The 18072-nt window shown below is 43.0% G+C and overlaps 1 protein-coding gene across 3 annotated transcripts in view; it reads right to left on the reverse strand.

Moving 5' to 3' along the window:
- The window catches only part of ATXN7 (ataxin 7), a 161275-nt gene that overhangs the window by 88201 nt on the left and 55002 nt on the right, over window positions 1-18072 (reverse strand). For 2 of the 3 annotated variants that reach the window (XM_075549943.1, XM_075549941.1), the window contains exons 3-4: window positions 12651-12968; window positions 12339-12407 (exon numbers count right to left, since the gene is read on the reverse strand). In XM_075549943.1, coding sequence (XP_075406058.1) covers window positions 12339-12407; window positions 12651-12957 — 376 coding nt within the window. In that variant the 5' untranslated portion in view covers window positions 12958-12968. Of the gene's footprint in view, window positions 1-12338; window positions 12408-12650; window positions 12969-13385; window positions 13533-18072 lie in introns of those variants that run through there. The other variant, XM_075549942.1, reaches the window with a different exon arrangement.

The following is an 18072-nucleotide window of genomic DNA, read 5'->3' on the forward strand; positions in this document are numbered from 1 at the left end:
ACCTTTCTTACACAGAAAAAAGGATTTAAAAAGCACGATAAGAAGTCATTTAAAAAAATATAAATTCCAGGCTTCCAGATGAGGAGCTGGAGCAACACTGCACAAACAAGGGAAAGCACCGAGGAGGAAACATCTGTCAACTTCCACTTCTGCTTTGCACTAGAGTCCAGCAGTGTTTGAAACTTGGGTTCATTGGCTATACTTTGCTGTCCTCAACATGCCACGCTTCCCTCTCACTGCCCACTCTGCTGGGGAGAACCGGCATTGCCCGTCCTGCTGCTCCCTTGAGATCCTGGCTGCCCACCGAGCTGAAGCATGCCCGTAACACTGCATTTTCATTAGGGATAAAAATATAATTATTAACTAACATCTTATTGGCTAACCACTGCATAAAGTATTTAGCTTGCATTAGATCTTTTAATCCTCTCAAGCACTATAAAACACTAGTACTATTCCTCACTTATAGGCAAGTAGACTGAGACTCGGAAAATGCTTATCATTTTCCTTAAGCCGCTTACCTGACTCAAGCTGAGGTTCGAAGCTAGTTTAACTCCAAAACTGGAATTCCCAGTGCTGTTTCTCTTTAAAGCCGTCTTAGGCGCATACCATATGGAACCCCCTTTCTGCACGCATCTACCAACAGCACACAGAGCCGTGCTGGGGAGCCCACATTAGAAAACAGGGATTCAAAGCAGGGCTCTCAAACACCAACACAGAGAAGCCGTCTTGGAGATGTCCACAATGAAATGAAAAAATGAGAATGCACTAAATTTTTTCTAAAACTGAACTCCCCACTCCACATATCTTCCTCCATTAATTTAAAGGACTACGCAACCCTTATTTGAAATCAATGTCCCACACACTTTCATGGTGACAGGTAAGTGAAATGAGTGGATGAGAACACTGGCACCCCTAAATTTGGTGGCCCTCAATAATTTACCAGGCTTCCCAAGTGTGAAATAACATCTCGGAGAGCCACCAGTTAAAAGTCTTCTCTTTTTTCCTACTACTCTATCTCTGCAGTTCAGGATTACGGAAAACACTGGGGTAATCTGTTGTTTCTGTTTTAAGATTAAGAATCTACAGTTGTTGTACGAGCTCCCAATAAAATGATTTTTTTAAAAGGAATCTATTGACAGTCATTACTTTGTCTTTCCCATATGCCTACACGAGAGAAAAGGTATTACACGTTACCAGGGTTTTTATTTATTACAAAAAAAGAACAGGAAGACATAATTCAGCTTTATGAGTGGCCAAATGAACCAATCATTCTTCTTGCACTCATTTATAATAATCCCTTTGCCTTTCTCTCTAAAGTATAGTAACTCCACCTGTTAGGTCTACTAGCAGGCTTCTTTTTCTCTCCAGAACTTCAATCAAAAAATACATTAATGGTCAGAGGGGCACATTTATTAGAAATACTGCCATAAACTTTGAATATCTATTGAGATTTAAAACAATCTTATATTAAAATGCTATTTAAAGAGTGAAATTTTACTTCTCCCTTTTAAGTTTTTTTTTTTGAAAGGCACAAATTCCAGCTGATCATGTTTGCTAACTGCTAGAACCTTAGCTTTCATGTAATCTTTTAAAAGTCAATTAATTCTACTATAACACCGTCCCCGCCCCCCTACCCTTCCAAAAAAAAGCTGTTCTAAGAGAACCACTCGCTACTTACAGTATACAGACTGACTATTGCAAGGCACCTCTTCTGAATAATCTGATATTCTGATTTTAAGAACTTTGCCCTGCCCCACCCCAAGATTATGTCAGCCGAGATACCATCAGGAATCTAGGAGGCCTGCCCACTCATGAAACATGGACCAACACTTTGGAACATAGCAGACTGGTTAAGTCCATGTGTTGTAGGGTTACTAACTACTCCCAAGCCAAATCTGACTCAGAGATCCTGTAAGTCAGAGAACGGTCCCTTATTTCTGAAACTGTTAACTCTTTATGAGAATATAAAGTCTTTCTCCTATGGAGTATCTATTGACTTTCTGGGTAGCAGGCCAAAGTGTAACCACTCCAGGCAAATCTCTCTGAAATACTTTGTAGCACTGCAAGTTACCTTACTACTCTAGATCTGTTTCTTCATGTATAAAATGGGCATAATGGCAGCACTGCTAATATTGCTGGTACAGATTATAACCAATAAAACATACACTGACACACAGTAAACTTGCTGCTGAACTAGAGCTATCTTCCTACATGTATGAGCCTTGTGAGATTCGGACACCAAGAGTAGAATATCCGAGACTACATAATAACAAATATGCAGATCATAGTCCATAGTGATGCTCACCTGACATTACATTTACACAAACAACTGAAAACTTCTAAGTGTGGTCCAGAGTGGGAAGTCCATTCTATGGCGGTACCAATGGCCTGGTTTCCACTACTATGAAGCCTTGAAGACGTCAGAATTCAGGGTGCATTGTGCCAAGTGTTGTAATTTTAAAATTCTTCAAGATGTGGGATCCAAGAACACAGATTGCTCCCTTCTCGAATGATAATGCAGATATGCTTCCAGGAGAATCCTTCTTAATAATTCCCAAGTCCTCCACCAGGACTTCTGCTACACTAAGGCAGCTCAAGGTCAGTAATGTGAAAGAAACAAAATCAGATAGCCTGTCTCCAAGGACTTACTAAAACCCAGGCACCACCCTTACAGCCCAAGAGCCCTGGAAGCTCAGAAACACTCTTGATACTGCCCTTCAACAGGTATATGGCCGAGAAAAAAGAATGGTAAAAGTACATCAGTACGGAACTGTGTAACTGTGGATTTTCTTTTATCTCAATTCATTTCTTCAACACCAAACTTTAATTTAAAAATACTGGATCTTACTATTTTAAATATCTTTTAAAATCATTTTATTGGGGGCTTGTACAACTCTTATCACAATCCATACATCCATCCATTGTGTCAAGCACATTTGTACATTTGTTGCCCTCATCATTCTCAAAACATTTGCTTTCTACTTAAAAGCCCTTGGTATCAGCTCATTTTCTCCTCCCACTCTGCTCCCCCCACCCCACTATTTTAAATATTGTCCTCCCTTAAAAAGAGTTAGATCAAACAAACAAAACAGTTCAAATCACAATCTACAGAATAGGTTTTCTTCCACTAGCTAAGAAACTCCTTAAAACATGGATTGGCAGATATTTTAAGCTTTGAAGGTTATACGATCTTCGTAATACCTGCTCAACTTTGTTGTCCGCTGTATCCAGAAAGCAGCAACACACACTAAAAAAATAAATGGGCAGAACTGTGTGCCAATCAAAATTTATCTATGGATTCTGACATTTGAATTTCATGCAATTTTCACATGTACTGCAAAATTTTATGTGCTTTTACTCCAATTATTTAACAATATAAAAACCATTCTTAGTGAGTGAGGCTGCAGGCAGGACTTGGCCCATGGCCTGTAGTTTGCATAGAACATATATGTAGTTTGCTTAGAAAATCTAGGGGCCACAGGAACAAAGAATCCCTATTAAAAGGTCTAGCAGGGACACCAGGCACTACTTCACCTATGGCTTTGTGCCGAACGTCCTGGTAGGGAGTCATACACACGAGCTATGAGCAAAGGGGCTACCACGGTCTCGGTAGCCCGGACAATCTATAACCCAGTCCCTAAGAACTCCTTAAATGTCCATTCTTGGTTGACAAGTCCTCCAGGTGATTCTGATGCACACTATAACTTGGGTCTTGCTGGTTTCTATCCAAGGCCAAGTATAGATCTCTACTTGAGATATAAGCCAACTGCAAATGTGGCCACCTGCCAGAAACCTTACACACCCACAGGTCAGAAGAGACAGCATAGTTCACCTCCCAAGAAATACACCTAAGGGCTCTATTTTGTAGGAAAGAAGTTTAAGTTCCTGCAAGTATTTCAAAAAATAAAAACGCAGTGACATGATATCTAACACTTGTGAGTAGTGGGGTAAAGATGAATTAAGATTGGGCCATACTTTTATCACTTTTTGAGAATGGAAAATGGATTTACGGAAGCTCGTTAAAATATTTTCTCGGGTCTTAAAGGCTTGAAGGTGAACAAGCGGCCATCTAGCTCAGAAGCAAATAAGCCCACATGGAAGAAGCACACCGGCCAGTGCGATCACGAGGTGCCCAAGGGACAAGGTATAAGGCATCATGCAAAAAAAAAAAAAAAAGATATAAGTGTGTGTATGTATGTGTATATGTGTGTATATATATGTATATATATATATCATATTAAATGAAGGGGGAAGTGCAGAGTGGAGACCCAAGGCCCAAGTGTCGGCCAATGGAGATCCCCTCATAGAGGGGTTTAGGAGAGGAGATGGGTTAATTAGGGTGTGAGGTAGTATCGATGAAGAACACAGCTTTCCCCCAGATCCTGGATGCTTCCTCCCCCCAACTACCATGATCCGAATTCTACCTTGCAGGCCTGGATAGGACAGAGGCTGTACACTGGTACATATGAGGGCTGGAGGTACAGGGAATCCAGGGTGGATGATACCTTCAGGACCAAGGGTGTGAGGGACGATGCTGGGAGAGTGGAGGGTGAGTGGGCTGGAAAGGGGGAACTGATTACAAGGATCCACATGTGACCTCTTCCCTGGGAGAGGGACAGCAGAGAAGGGGGGAAGGGAGACTCCGGATAGGGAAAGATATGACAAAATAACGATGTATAAATTACCAAGGGCACATGAGGGAGGGGGGAATGGGGAGGGAGGGGGAAAAAAAGAGGACCTGATGCAAGGGGCTTAAGTGGAGAGCAAATGCCTTGAGAATGATTGGGGCAGGGAATGTATGGATGTGCTTTATACAATTGATGTATGTATATGTATGGATTGTGGTAAGAGTTGTATGAGTCCCTAATAAAATGTAAAAGAAGAAAAGAGAAAAAAATGATTAGGGCAAAGACTGTACAGATGTGCTTTATACAATTGATGTATGTATATGTATGGATTGTGGTAAGAGTTGTATGAGTCCCTAATAAAATGTAAAAGAAGAAAAGAGAAAAATATGATTAGGGCAAAGACTGTACAGATGTGCTTTATACAATTGATGTATGTATATGTATGAACTGTGAAAAGAATTGTATGAGCCCCAATAAATTGTTAAAATAAAAAAAATAAATAAAAATATTTTCTCCAGCACAGCAAAATCACTCTCTACAACCTGAGACCACAAAAACTAATAGGTGGCTGCGGATCACACTGTAAGGTCCTAGATAGTGTGGGAGAGAAATGTGAAACAAAAGTCAAAATTAAAAAAAAAAAATGACAAAGCTTGCTGGTCAGTTCAAGAAAGGAATCCCTGCCCTGAGAAGATGTTTGTAGCTATGGCCAGGTCTGGAACTAAACAAACCAATTTTCTGTCAAGTAATAGGCAGGTCTCTAAGGGGAACAATGACACTTGGTCACATGAACACCTTAGAACAATCAGCCATTTGAGATTAAGAGGGCAACACTTACCAGAGGACAAAGTTCAGAGGGCTGGGGAGGGAAGAGGACTGAAAACAGGAAGCAGGGCAGGTGATGCTACATTGTGGAAACTGCAATCAATGGCATGACACAAAATGTGTCTAAATTGTTGAGTGGAAAACCAATTTGTTCTGTAGAGGTTGACTCAATCCATAAGAAACTGTCCATAAGAAAAAAAAGGTAATGTTCCCCACTGCAGAGGTAGGCTTTCAGGTCTACCATGTAGTGTCGCTAAAAAGCACTTGATACCAATACCTGTTTGTTTTCAGTTAACTACCTACCAACAGTTCAACCAACCACCCAGGAAGTGGCACTGTTAGGTTACCTCAGTCTGCTGGCTGAGGCTGTCCACCTCTCTCGTTTTTCTCTTGACCTAGCTGCCGGTAGAGGCCACCCAATTCCTTTTCCATCCTGTCTCAGACTACATTCTCGTTCAGTTCATTCAAGTGCACCCATCGCCCTGGAAACAGCTGCACACGACCTTATTAAAGTGTTGAAAAACAGGTATGCTACTTTGAACATTAAGGTGAGCCTGACCCAAGCCCTGGTATTTTCAATCACCTCATAAGCATGTGAAAGTTGTACATTGAATAAGGAAGCCTGAAAAAGGGTAAGTGCACTTGAACTATGGTGGTCAAGAATGCTGAAATTACCATGGACTGCCAAAAGAACAAACAAATCTATCTTGGAAGAAATTCAGCCAGAATGCTCCTTAGAAGCAAGGATGGCAAAACTTGTCTCGTGTACTTTGGACATGCTGTCAGGCGAGACCTGTCCCTGGAGAACATTATGCTTGACAGAGAGGCATCGAGGATGAGAAAGGCCATCAACAAGATGGATGGACACAGTGGCTGCAACAATGGGCTCAAGTATAACAACTGTGGGGATGGCCCAGGACTGGGTGGTATTTTGTTCCGTTGTACATAGGATCTCTGAGTTGGAACAAAATTCTTGACACCTAACATCATCTCCCCGGATTCCCAAACTGCTCCCTTGTCTAACTATCAGAGAAAACAGAAGTGGTGCCCATCTTCACCCAGTCTGAAAAGCGCAATGGGCTGTTAAATTCAAGACAGGGCTAGTGCAGCAAGTAAGACCGCCTCTGGCCTCCCTCGGGTCCATGAAGCGCACACTCACAGGATAGGTACCATTTTTCTTACGGGTCAAAATACAATGGAAAATTAGTTACACAGACCATTAACTCTTAAGTTGGTCAATTCAATCTTCCCAATAGTCCAATGTATGCATTTTCAACACACATTTTCTGAAGATAAATAGATGACAGGAGTTGTGTATGTCCCAACAATGTGCTAGTCCTTCATGGAGCTCAGCCCAAGAAGTGGAACATCCCAAAATAGAAAATGTTCAGTGGTAATAACTAGAGTATTTGGAAAAACAGCAAACCATACAGGGTCCCTTAATGTTGTTCAACAGGTAGACTTAGGTTAGGGATAGCTTCCCCAAGAAATGTCATTTCTCCAATTATATTATCAACTCCCACAAGGAACTTATATATTTTTTAATTTGCTGAGAAACTAAGGCACTCAATGTTTTGATTCTCTAAGACTGTTTATTGGCTCAAGCATTATTCAGTTATTTATATCAACTAATTCAATTTACAAATAATTGTTAATCCACATTTCGCAAATCACCTTTGGTGGGGAAAAAAGAAATTGTGTTCTAAATATTGTCATTACAAAGAAAAAGGCAAAATAAATTACGTCTTATACCAAAATCAACTGTGCTACAAAATTACATTAGAAAACAAACAAGGCTATAAGAAACTGAGAATTGAGAGACAAAAATTAAGCAGGCCTCTGACATAGTACTGAACCTCTTTACAAATTTGCCACCCTGTGCTGACAGAAAGATGGAGTCAATCTTGACTTATGGTGGCCCATGCATGCCCGAGTAGGGTGGTGCTTTATAGAGTTTCAAAAACTGAAGTGTCTGGCAAGTGAACTGTTTACACCACCCACAATTCCAATAGAAGAAAATACAGGAATACAGCCAAAAGACAGTGGATGACATTTCTACATTAGCTAAACTACAGGGGATCCTCACTTCTATTTAAATTAATAGTTCCAGTCTTTTCCCAATAGAGAACTGGACAAAAGAAGCTACAAATGGAGAGAGAAAAAACAGCCACTGGAAATATGGGCTACAATTCCAGTCTAATACACGGAGAATCATTACAAACATTATAAATTACATTACAAACTAACCAAACATTACTTAACCTACTCCATGGCAACTGGTCTGGTTTAGGACCACCTAAGACCATTCCTGATGGCATAGTGGGCTATGCATTGAATTGCTAACTACAAGGTCAGTGGTTCAAATCCAGGAATCATTGAGAGAAAGAAGAGGCTGTCTCCTCCTATAAAGATTTAAAAGTTGACAGACAACAGAAAAATGGGTGATGAGAGACTTAGACATGAAAAAATAATAATTTATACATTTTCAAGGGTTCATGAGGAAGGGAGGGAGGGAGGTGTGGAAGAGAGGGGGGTAAATGAGGAGCTGATACAGAGGGCCCAAGAATAAAGAACATGTCTTGAAAACGATGATGGCAACAAATGTACAAATGTACTTGATACAATGGATAGATGTATGGATTGTGATAAGAGTTGTACAAGCTCCCAATAAAAGATGTAGAAGTCTTATAAAACAAACAGGTCGGTTTTGCTGTGTCCTATAGGGTTGCGATGAATCAGAACTGACTTGGTGGCAGTGAGCTTAGTTCGGAAAGCCCATTCAAGCAAGTCCTGGAAGTACAGTGGGTGTTGAGGTGCTTGGCTGCCAACCGAAAAGTTGGAACATTTGAACGCACCAGTCACGCTGCCAGAGAAAGGTGAGGCAGTGTGCTTTCCTCAGTGCTTACAGCCTCAGAAACTCTGTGGGCAGTGCCACTGGTGCTGCCGGGCCGCTCTGAGTCAGAGGGCTTGCCAACAGGGGGCTTGCGTTGTTTTTGTTTTAAAGCCCACTCAAAGACCCCACAGTAGAACTTTGAGCCCATGTAGATCCCAAGTGAGGGGATCAAGTCTACAACAGTCAACATTTGATTGGGGGCTTGTACAGCTCTTATCACAATCCATACATCCATTCATCCTCAAGCACATTTATATATTTGTTGCCATCATCACTTTCAAAACATTTTCTTTCTACTTGAGACCTTGATATCAGCTCATTTTTACCCTCCCTCCCTCCCTCCCTCATGAACCCTTAATAATTTATAAGTTTTTATTTTTTTCATGTCTTACACTGACTGATATGTCCCTTTACCCACTTTTCTGTTGTCCAGCCACCCTGGGGTGGGGTTATATGTAGATCATTGTAATCGGTTCCCCTTTCCTCCCCCCACCTTCTCCTTCCCCTCCTGCTATTGCTACTCCCATTACTGGTACTGAGGGGTTTATCTGTCCTGGATTCCCTTATCTGTACCTGTGTATATGCTCTGGTCTGGCCGGATTTGTAAGGTAGAAATGTAGTCATGATATTAGAGGAAAGTTGTATGTTTCATCGGTACTATACTGCCCCCTGACTGGCTTTCGACTGAGCTATCTTACATACCGCTCATACATATACACACAGCTAGGAGGTCGACTGACTCATGGCAGTGCCAGAAGCATCAGAGTTGAACTATGCTTCCTCAGGATTTTCAATGGCTAATTTTCCAAAAGTAGATTGCCAAGCCCTTCTTCTGAGGCACCTTCAGGTAGTCTCAAATTCCCAAGCCTTCAGTTAGTAGCTAAGTGCAATAACCAGATACACCACCTAGGGATAGGTGTATCTGTATCTTGTTTGATATTCTGTACAAGGTTTCCAAAACACTTAAGACACTGGGAGTTTAACTAGCACTTTTTACAATATTAAAATGTATTTTCATCTCTTAAGCACCGTTAGGAGTGCAGAGATCCATTGCGTGAATGGCTAAAGCAGATTCTTAAACTGCCCCCAAATCCACAAAGTCACCAACAGACTGAATTTAAAACTTCAGTCTCTACTTAAAACAGGCACGTGTGAACTCCAGCCAGAGTGGTAGCAATCACTGTCCCAAAATCAGTGGTTCTCAACCTTCCTAATGCCGTGATCCTTTAGTACAGTTCCTCGTGTTGTAGTGAGCCCCCAACTATAAAATTATTTTCATGGCTACTTTATAACTGTCATTTTGCTACGGTTAGCAATCAGGTGACCCCTGTGAAAGGGTTGTTCAAACCCCAAAGGGGTCTTGATCAACAAGTTGAGAACCTCTGCGGCTTAGAGAAAAGCAGCAAAAGAGTATTTCTATTAAAAACTAGGAAGTTGTTAGAACCACAGCAACCAGACCTATGGCCTACTGCACCTAACGTAGTAGGAAAAGTCTTGTGTCTCTACAGAAAACCTGCTGAGTAAAAGTCTCAGCAGAAAATAAGAACTGGATCTAAGCCGCTACATTTGGTAGGGTTTCACTGCAGACTAAGTTGCCCTGTGAAACAGTAATATACTCACTCATCCTCTATAGAGGAGTTACCAATAACCAGCACCCTGATTGTGCAGATTTCTGAACCCTTTGTGAGAAATGTATACACACCCAGAGAATGAACACTAAGAACAAGTGTGGGTCACATCCTCTAAATCTCTACTCCAACTGCTTCCTGTAAGAGTTACCACCTAGTGATTTTAATTTTTTAAGCCCAGGCGGTCTGCCAATTCAACACTAAAACCGGACCAACAACTGATTTTTCCTATTGCAACATCGCCAGCAAGTCCTATGCTCTCCCTCTTTTCTTTACTTTTCAAATAGCAATCCTCATTGTCAAAACCACCTACAGTGTTCTCATGCATACAAGCAAGCACCGTACAGTCTGTGAAAACTTGCAGCCCCTCTAGAGCATTAGATTCTTTATGAATAAACACACAACCAAAAACCAAACTCACTGTACATATATGATAAGCATAGGTGTGTCCGTCCAATGTCAAAATCTAGCAATTTGCTCTATATTGTAGCCCTGTCAGAAGGTCCCTTAGAGTTACCAACGCCAATACTCTTCACAGTTCCAAGAGTCCAAAACCAGAAACCAAACTCACTGTCAGTGAGTTGATTCCGACTTTCAGTGAACCTAAAGGACAGGGCAGGACTGTCCCAGTAGGTTTCCAATACTGTAAGTAACTTTTTATGGGAGTAGAAATCCTCCTCTTTCTCCACACCAAGAGGCCAACAAGTGGCCAATTGAAAGAACAAAGACTATGACTATGTAGAAAAGGCAGACCCTGAACACAAGAATAGTGAAGATAAGAGTCACAATTGGCAGATGGTGGACTTGAAAAATATTCCAACAGCCAAAGCTCTTCCCATTCTGGAGACCTGGGCAATAATTCTGACAAAATGAATGGATACAAATGAGAAAGAATAAAACTGCAACAGGGAAAACAAATTCAGTATTTGGGCTATCAAACTTGACTTAAGGCCACTTGAAAAAACTTGAATCTAAGCCTCTAGTTAAATAGGTGGGTGGGACTTGATGTCTTTTCTAACCAGTGTATCCAGGTCTGGAGCTGGCACTAGGTCAGAAAAACTGCTAATTCAAAGAAAAAGGGAGTCTTAAGGCAGAGTCTGATAGTGCCCAGGTACCTGCTCCTTCATTTGGAGTTACACCCCAAGCTACGCATATTTCCCTAGCGTATCCTTTCACAAGGCAGTTTCCTTAAAAACAAGCAAATAATAGGCAGCTGCTGTGGGTTATACACCTTGAGCTGCTTAACCACTTTATGCCAGTGATTCAAACCCACTAACTACGCCATGGGAGAAACATGAGGTTGCCTACTTCTGTAAAGATTTGTCTTTGAAACACATTTGTCTGATCGAACCGCTATGAGTGAACAGCGACTCAATGACAGTTGGTGGGTACAGGTAATAAAGGCATGTTCCTCCCTATAACCCTGGCCTTTTCTTTATCTTGGCAACTGACACACAAAAACCAATCAACTACCCTTTTCATCGAAGCATCATTTTGTAGCACCCTACACTTTGCACAGGCTCCATCTACCTCCTTAAGAACTGTTCCCATTCCTTAAGTCAATTGTGTACAGAAGTCAGAGCAGTTTGTACAATTCCTATCTAACGGGAGCCAAATGTCTGTCTTCGTACAGTGCACCTTCTTTCTGTATGTTAAAATAAAAGTTAAAGAAACACTTCCAGATACACCAAAACACCTTTAACATACCATCGTCATAATAGTTTTGATGCATGTTACAAAGTGGTGTTCTTTTTAATACCAATGATTGTAGATACCTCAAAATTTTAATATAACAGGCTTTGAGAGGTTTTTGTCAATAATTACTAGGGTTGCACTTCAGTTGGATGTTAGTAACCTGGGGATCGCCTCTTACTTAAATCTTAGAGAAATAAGACAGCACAGGTAGAGAAGTTGAAAATTCCTTTTGATTGGCAGCTGAAAATTTCAGGTGGCCGGATTTCCTTTCCAATATATCTAAGCATTTACAGAATTCTTCCCTCTACTTGTGGTTTTCCATGAGGGTCTGACTTGAAGTGAGAAACTTGCTGCCGGGTCCTAGTGCTCATGGGGACTAAAGGTAGGCTATCAGCTGTCCTGCAAGCCTGCTCATTACTGGACCACTGGCCACTCATGCTGCACCGGGACAGCAGCTCCCAGCCCCCACCCCCAAAGCATCCTGGTGGACACCTCATTACAAGAACTTCCTGTAAACCAGATTTTCCTACACTCAGTGTCTTGCTTGCCCCCCTTTCTTTCTTGGGTAGCATCTTCAGCATGAGGGAAGTAGTAGGTGAGGTGGACCCTGGTTGGCAAGGAAACTTTCCCCCAGGATTTGCAGACCTCCATCAGAGGAGCTGGACTCACCTTCCCGACAGAGTCCCATGACTTCACGGTTCTTCCCAAACTCCTTAAAACTTTCATCCAATTCCGTCCCTAGGAGATACACACACACATGAGGAAGGTAGAGGCAGGTCAGTGGCTAGAGTATGACCCACGCTCATGCACGCACTGGGTAGGTGTGAGCGCCTCACCTTTCCCCAACCTGGGATACCATCTCTGACCCTGGAGGGAGCAGACAAGGAAGGACTGGAAAGGGGAGGGATGGGAAAGAAGGGAGGTAAGGAGGGGTGGGCAGCGTGGGGGGCGGGGTGGGGAGAGGAGGGTGTGGACACTCACCGTCCTTCCCAGGAAGTTTGGAAGCTTCGACCCACAGATTCCACGACTGTCCCAGCATCGTCTCAGGACTAGGCAGGGGCCTGCATTCCCCGACGGTCGCCATTGCGGTAGCCGCAGCGGAGGTGGAAGAGGTGCCGGGGCCGCCGTCCTCCGGGCGTAGGCGCCTTGGCGGCGGCGGCTGCCGTTGAAGCTGCGGAGGCTGCGGCGGCGGCTGCTGCTGCCGGGCGGCCGCGGCCGCTGCTCCGCCCGCCGCCACCACCGCTCGGCGCAGCTCCCCCCTGACGTCATCCGCGGCCCGCTCCGACATTCTTTCCGCTCCTACAATGTAACAAAAAAGGGGGAAAAGAGTCGCGCGGGGGCCGCTTTTAAGGAGGCGCCGGGGAGTTCCGGCGGCGTGCGCGGCCCGCGGGCCGGGTGGGGCGCGATGACAGCGCCCCCCGGCCGCCCGGCGTCCCCGCCCCCGCCCGCCTACTCCAGGGCCACCCCCCGCCCGGGGCGCTAAGTCCACGGCGCCGGCTAGCTTTCGGTTTCGACTCCGGCGGCCCCTCGGGCCAGGGACTCGGCGCCGGCGGCCCGCCACCGCCGCGTGGGCTTCCTTGCCTGCCTCCGGCCGGGGTCCTGGCCCGGGGCGCGGAAGCCCAAGTCCAGAGCTGCTCGCGCCGTGGGCCCACGTCCCACCGCGGAAGACCGTGGCGGCGAGGCCCGACACGTGCCCCTTTCCCCCAGGAAGCCCACCCTGAGGCCGCTCGCATCCCCGTTCCGGGCCCGGAGACCCCACTCCTTCCTTCCGTTCGTGCGTCCGTCCGAGCGGCGGCGCCCGGCCGGCTCCCTTAAGCGGAGGCGCCTCCCGCCGCCGCCTCCTCCCCCACGCCGGTCCCTCCCTCTCCGCTCGCTCCGGCGAAGTTTGCACGTCAAGCCCCCGGAGTGGAGCCAGGGCGAAGTCGGAAACGCAGCCACCGATGGAGAGGCAGGCTGGCCTGCCGGGGCAACCCTGAGTGTCATCCCCGTCGGGCGCTCCCGCCCCGGGCGCAGGGGGCGGGGCAGGGAAGAGGAGGCCGGGGCCCCTTTCCGTGCAGCTAGCTCACTAGCGGCCGCTCAGCTGTCAAAAAACATGAATGGGGAGCTACCACTCAGTAAGCTGCCTGGCCAGCTGGGAACCGTCCGCAGTCAAGAAAATGCGGCCCAGGTGTGGACCCGATACCCACTGCGCGCACAAGGCTCTCCACGTGTGTGCCCCACGCAGTCCACCGCGGGGTCACAGCGCGCGTCGGAGGGGCTGGAATAGCTAAAGCTAGCAAAAGGGTCACGAACTCAGTGTCAAACGGTGTGAAGGAGTCAAACACACGCAGGCAATCCTTAATCAGGTCTCCACATTTCTCTGTTTACCTCATTGCTCCTAGAAGTAATTCATTCGCCAAGAAAATAAAAGATAAAATTGCCATTTAAACAGGATTCGTTTCCATTTCGAGATGTTAGTTTCCTATAATTGTCGCTTCTGGGGCAGTGTGAGAATTTAAGAACGTACCGAATTTCTAGAAAACTGCTTAGAATATAGTTTCCCAATTTTGTTGACTAAATTAAATATTGGCCCAGGAAACTTGGAAGCTCTCCCAACATACACATAGCTTTTGCTTAAGTAATAATGTGAACTAAAAGCTTACTAAAGGAAGGAAAACGTGGTAAGTACTTGAAACAGCAGCAGCCCACACCAAGCACTCAGTAATTCGATTTTTTTTTGTTTTTAGTTTGTTGATACACACACACACACACACATATATATATTTAATCATTGGGGGCTCCTACAACTCGGTACAAACCATACATCAGTTGTATCCGACATATTCTACATATATTCGTTCCATCGTTCTTTTCTAGACATTTACTTTCCATTTACATTTACATTCCAACAACTAAAGAAACCAAGTTCACCTTGCTGAAACAAACATATTTAAATAAGTATAAAAATTAATGAGGAAATATTGCAACCTAAATTTAACCCATGGCTCCAATAAAAAGGATGTTTTACATTTAAAAGTCAAATGATTCCAAACACACACACACGTTGTGATTTAGCATATGTACATGCTAAAGCATTTTAGTATATATATATATAATTATTTTTAACGAAAGATTTAGAAATGAGTCTTTTGGTTGTGTGATTAAAACACAAGTCCAATAAGTGAAATTATGAATGCTTCCTGTCTTGATCTAAGAAGTAGTAATAGTAAAATAACCCCAAAAGGTAGATATAAGTAGAAATATTATAGGAAATCATTTCTGAAGTGTCAACTTACTACAAGTGCATCAGTAAGAATATGTAAAGGTAAAATAAATGTGCAACTCTCTTGGCAATAACAGAGTTCCTGATTCTTCACATACTCCCCAATTGGCAGATTTCCCCAATGCAGACTTGCATATTTGCATTCCTTCCAAATAAAAATTCCAGTTACATTCAACATTTTCCATCTCCCTATACTAAAATGCACAATTTATAAAATAGGTTGAATTTTACGTCATCACTTAAGATTAATAAATTGAATTTTAATGCCACTTGGAGCTACAAGTAAAAATAAAAGCTAAGGGCCACCTGGCTTCCATGCTAACTAGGTGCCAAAGAGAGCTCACCTGCTCAGAATACTGGATGAGAACTCAAATAAGGGGTAGTCCCACTGCCTAGAAACACTGCTTGATATAACTCCTTTGTTACATATGACAGTATTTTAAATTCACTAACCTATAAAGCATTATAAATTCTGTTCTAATTCCAGTTTGATACCTTTTTTCCCCCTCCAGCTTTTGATTGGTTTAATAAACAAAACAAAAATGGGGAAGAAAAAAACAAAGAACCAAGTCGTGGTTATTCAGGAAAATTAATTACTAATAGCAGCTATCAACTATTGAGCACCTACTAAATGCCAGGCATTGTTGTACATACCTTTACCTTTATCTCAAATTATACTCATTATTGCATAAAGTAGAAGTTGTAATATTTAAATATACAGATAGGAAAATTGGGCAAGGGTCTGGAATCAACCTTTCTGGGGTCAGATGCTGCACCGCTCCTCCACTTATAAGCTGTGTAACTTTGGGCAACTTACCTAATTTCTGCACTTCAGAGTACTCATCTGTGAAATGGAAGGCTAGGCTTTGAGGATTACATGGACAGATTTGTGCTTTGCAAAATAAATACTATTAATTTTGTTAATTAATAAATAAATAAATGTTATACTGAATGGCATAATTTAGCCCAATCCTTATCAGCGAAATTTACCAGCAATCTGAAGTGAGTAACACACAATTCCTGGAACACTAAACCCAAACCACTTACTCCACTCATTTCACATCAATTCTAACTCACAGTGATCCTGTAATTGGACTGAGAACTAACTGCCTCATAGGCTTTACAAGGCTGTGTGTGGAGTGGTTGGTGGATTGTAGCTACTGGCCTTTTGGTTGGCAGGCAAGCACTTTAACCACTGTGCCACCAAGGTTCCTAATTCCTGGCAACCCCCCACCAATTTGCTTCTGTATAGCCTATACATTTTATCCCCCCATCCCCTCTCCTGTCTCTCCTTCTCCTTTCCCTTTCTCTTCCCTACTCTCTTCCTCTCTTTTCTCTGTAACCCTTTCAAGAATAAGCAGTTTCTGGTATCCATCCACCTCTGATTTGAGTTTCCTAATGGTTTGAATAAATCACCAACAAAAGTCAAATTTTCAGCCTGAGAGAATGCTGTGGGGCAACTCTACTGAAGAGAATTACTTAATATGGCCCTTTTAGTGATCCTCTAGGTAACACCCAAAAAATAATTGGGCTGGTGGTGCTGGTGGTGGTGGTGATGGTTAGGTGCTGTTGAACTGAGCGTGACTCATCCTGAAATGAGCATATGACTATGTAGATTTGAGATGTTTGTTGTCACCCTGGGGGAGTATGACTTAGGCATTGGGCAAGCCTGGTAGTTCAAACCTACAAACAGTTCCACATGAGAAAGATGAGGCTGTATGTTTCAGTTTTAACAGTTTCAGAAACCCTATATAAGAACACTATGAATTGGAATCAACTCTACAGCAGCGAGTGAAGGGGAATTCGATAGCATTTCAACAATATAAATAAGGTGCATGGCTGCTTGTGTGGTTGGACTATGCAAATGATGTATATGGCACCCTAAGGAGGGGAGTGCTTAGTTTTGCCACTCCACTAGGTTTAAAACATACCATCCGAGAAATGGAAAGAAGGAATCCCACTACCATCAAGAGGTAGGCTAGAGATCCCTGCGCTAGCATTCTGCTCAATTAAAAAACCAACTAGCAAAAACAAAAAACCCAACTATCCTAGAAAGTGAAATCTTACTAAGTGGTTGCCTCTGGGGTATCTATTGCCTCTGGGGTATGCTAAGAAAGCTTTGTAACACTTAACCCAGAAGCAGGGCAGAGGCCAAGGGACTGCATGGCCCAGAGGCAGAGGAGGCAATGTGTGAAAGGCAGTGTGTGTGGGCAAGGAAAAGAAGCAGCTGTTCTAACCAAAGAACTGTAACCTTAGCATTTCCCATGTCTGAATTGTAACTTCAGGGATAACTTCCTTAAAAGCCCCATAATCAAGGATGTTGTCTGTGAGTTCTGTGTGACCATTACAATGAATTATGGAACCTAGCAGAGAAGTAGAGGGCCAAAAAGAGGACCTGATGCAGAGGGCTTAAGTGGAGAGCAAATGCTTTGAGAGTGATTAGGGCAAAGAATGTACGGATGTGCTTTGTAAAACTGATGTATGCATATGTGTGGATTGTGATAAGAGTTGTATGAGGCCCTAATAAAATGTAAAAAAAGAAAAGAAAAAAAAAGAAAATGATTAGGGCAAAGAATGTACAGATGTGCTTTATATAATTGATGTATGTATATGTATGGATTGTGATAAGAGTTGTATGAGCCCCTAGTAAAATGTTAAAAAAAAAAAAGTAGAGGGCCATGGAACAGACAGCAATATTTTAAAAGAACTTTTTATACAAAGAGTATTGGTCATTAAAGGAGAGTATAACAGAAAAGCAAATACTCAGGTTTAACTACCACGGAAGAATAAAGAACTTGGTGACCTCCTACATCTCTCTTCACACCAAATAAATATAAAAGAAAATGGCCAAAACAATTTACATTCATTCAATATCGCATTTTAATATAGTAATGGCCTTGTATGATACCAATCAACTCTCCTGCCAGGATATTTCTGATGATGTCTAATAACTCTGAGGAGCTTCAATTATCTGTCTGCAAGTTTGAATCATATGCTTTACAAGGTTTAATGCTGTGGATTAAATCTATCAAGCTTTCCCAAATATCTCCCCTGTGCATGGCTCCCTGCTAGGCACCAGGGTAAAGAACACACCATCATTTCCCTCAGTAGACTAGAAAAGTGAGATTTATGGTGAAATTT

Source organism: Tenrec ecaudatus, chromosome 5, assembly GCF_050624435.1.
Source record: "Tenrec ecaudatus isolate mTenEca1 chromosome 5, mTenEca1.hap1, whole genome shotgun sequence".
In the NCBI taxonomy this organism is placed as follows: domain Eukaryota; kingdom Metazoa; phylum Chordata; class Mammalia; order Afrosoricida; family Tenrecidae; genus Tenrec; species Tenrec ecaudatus.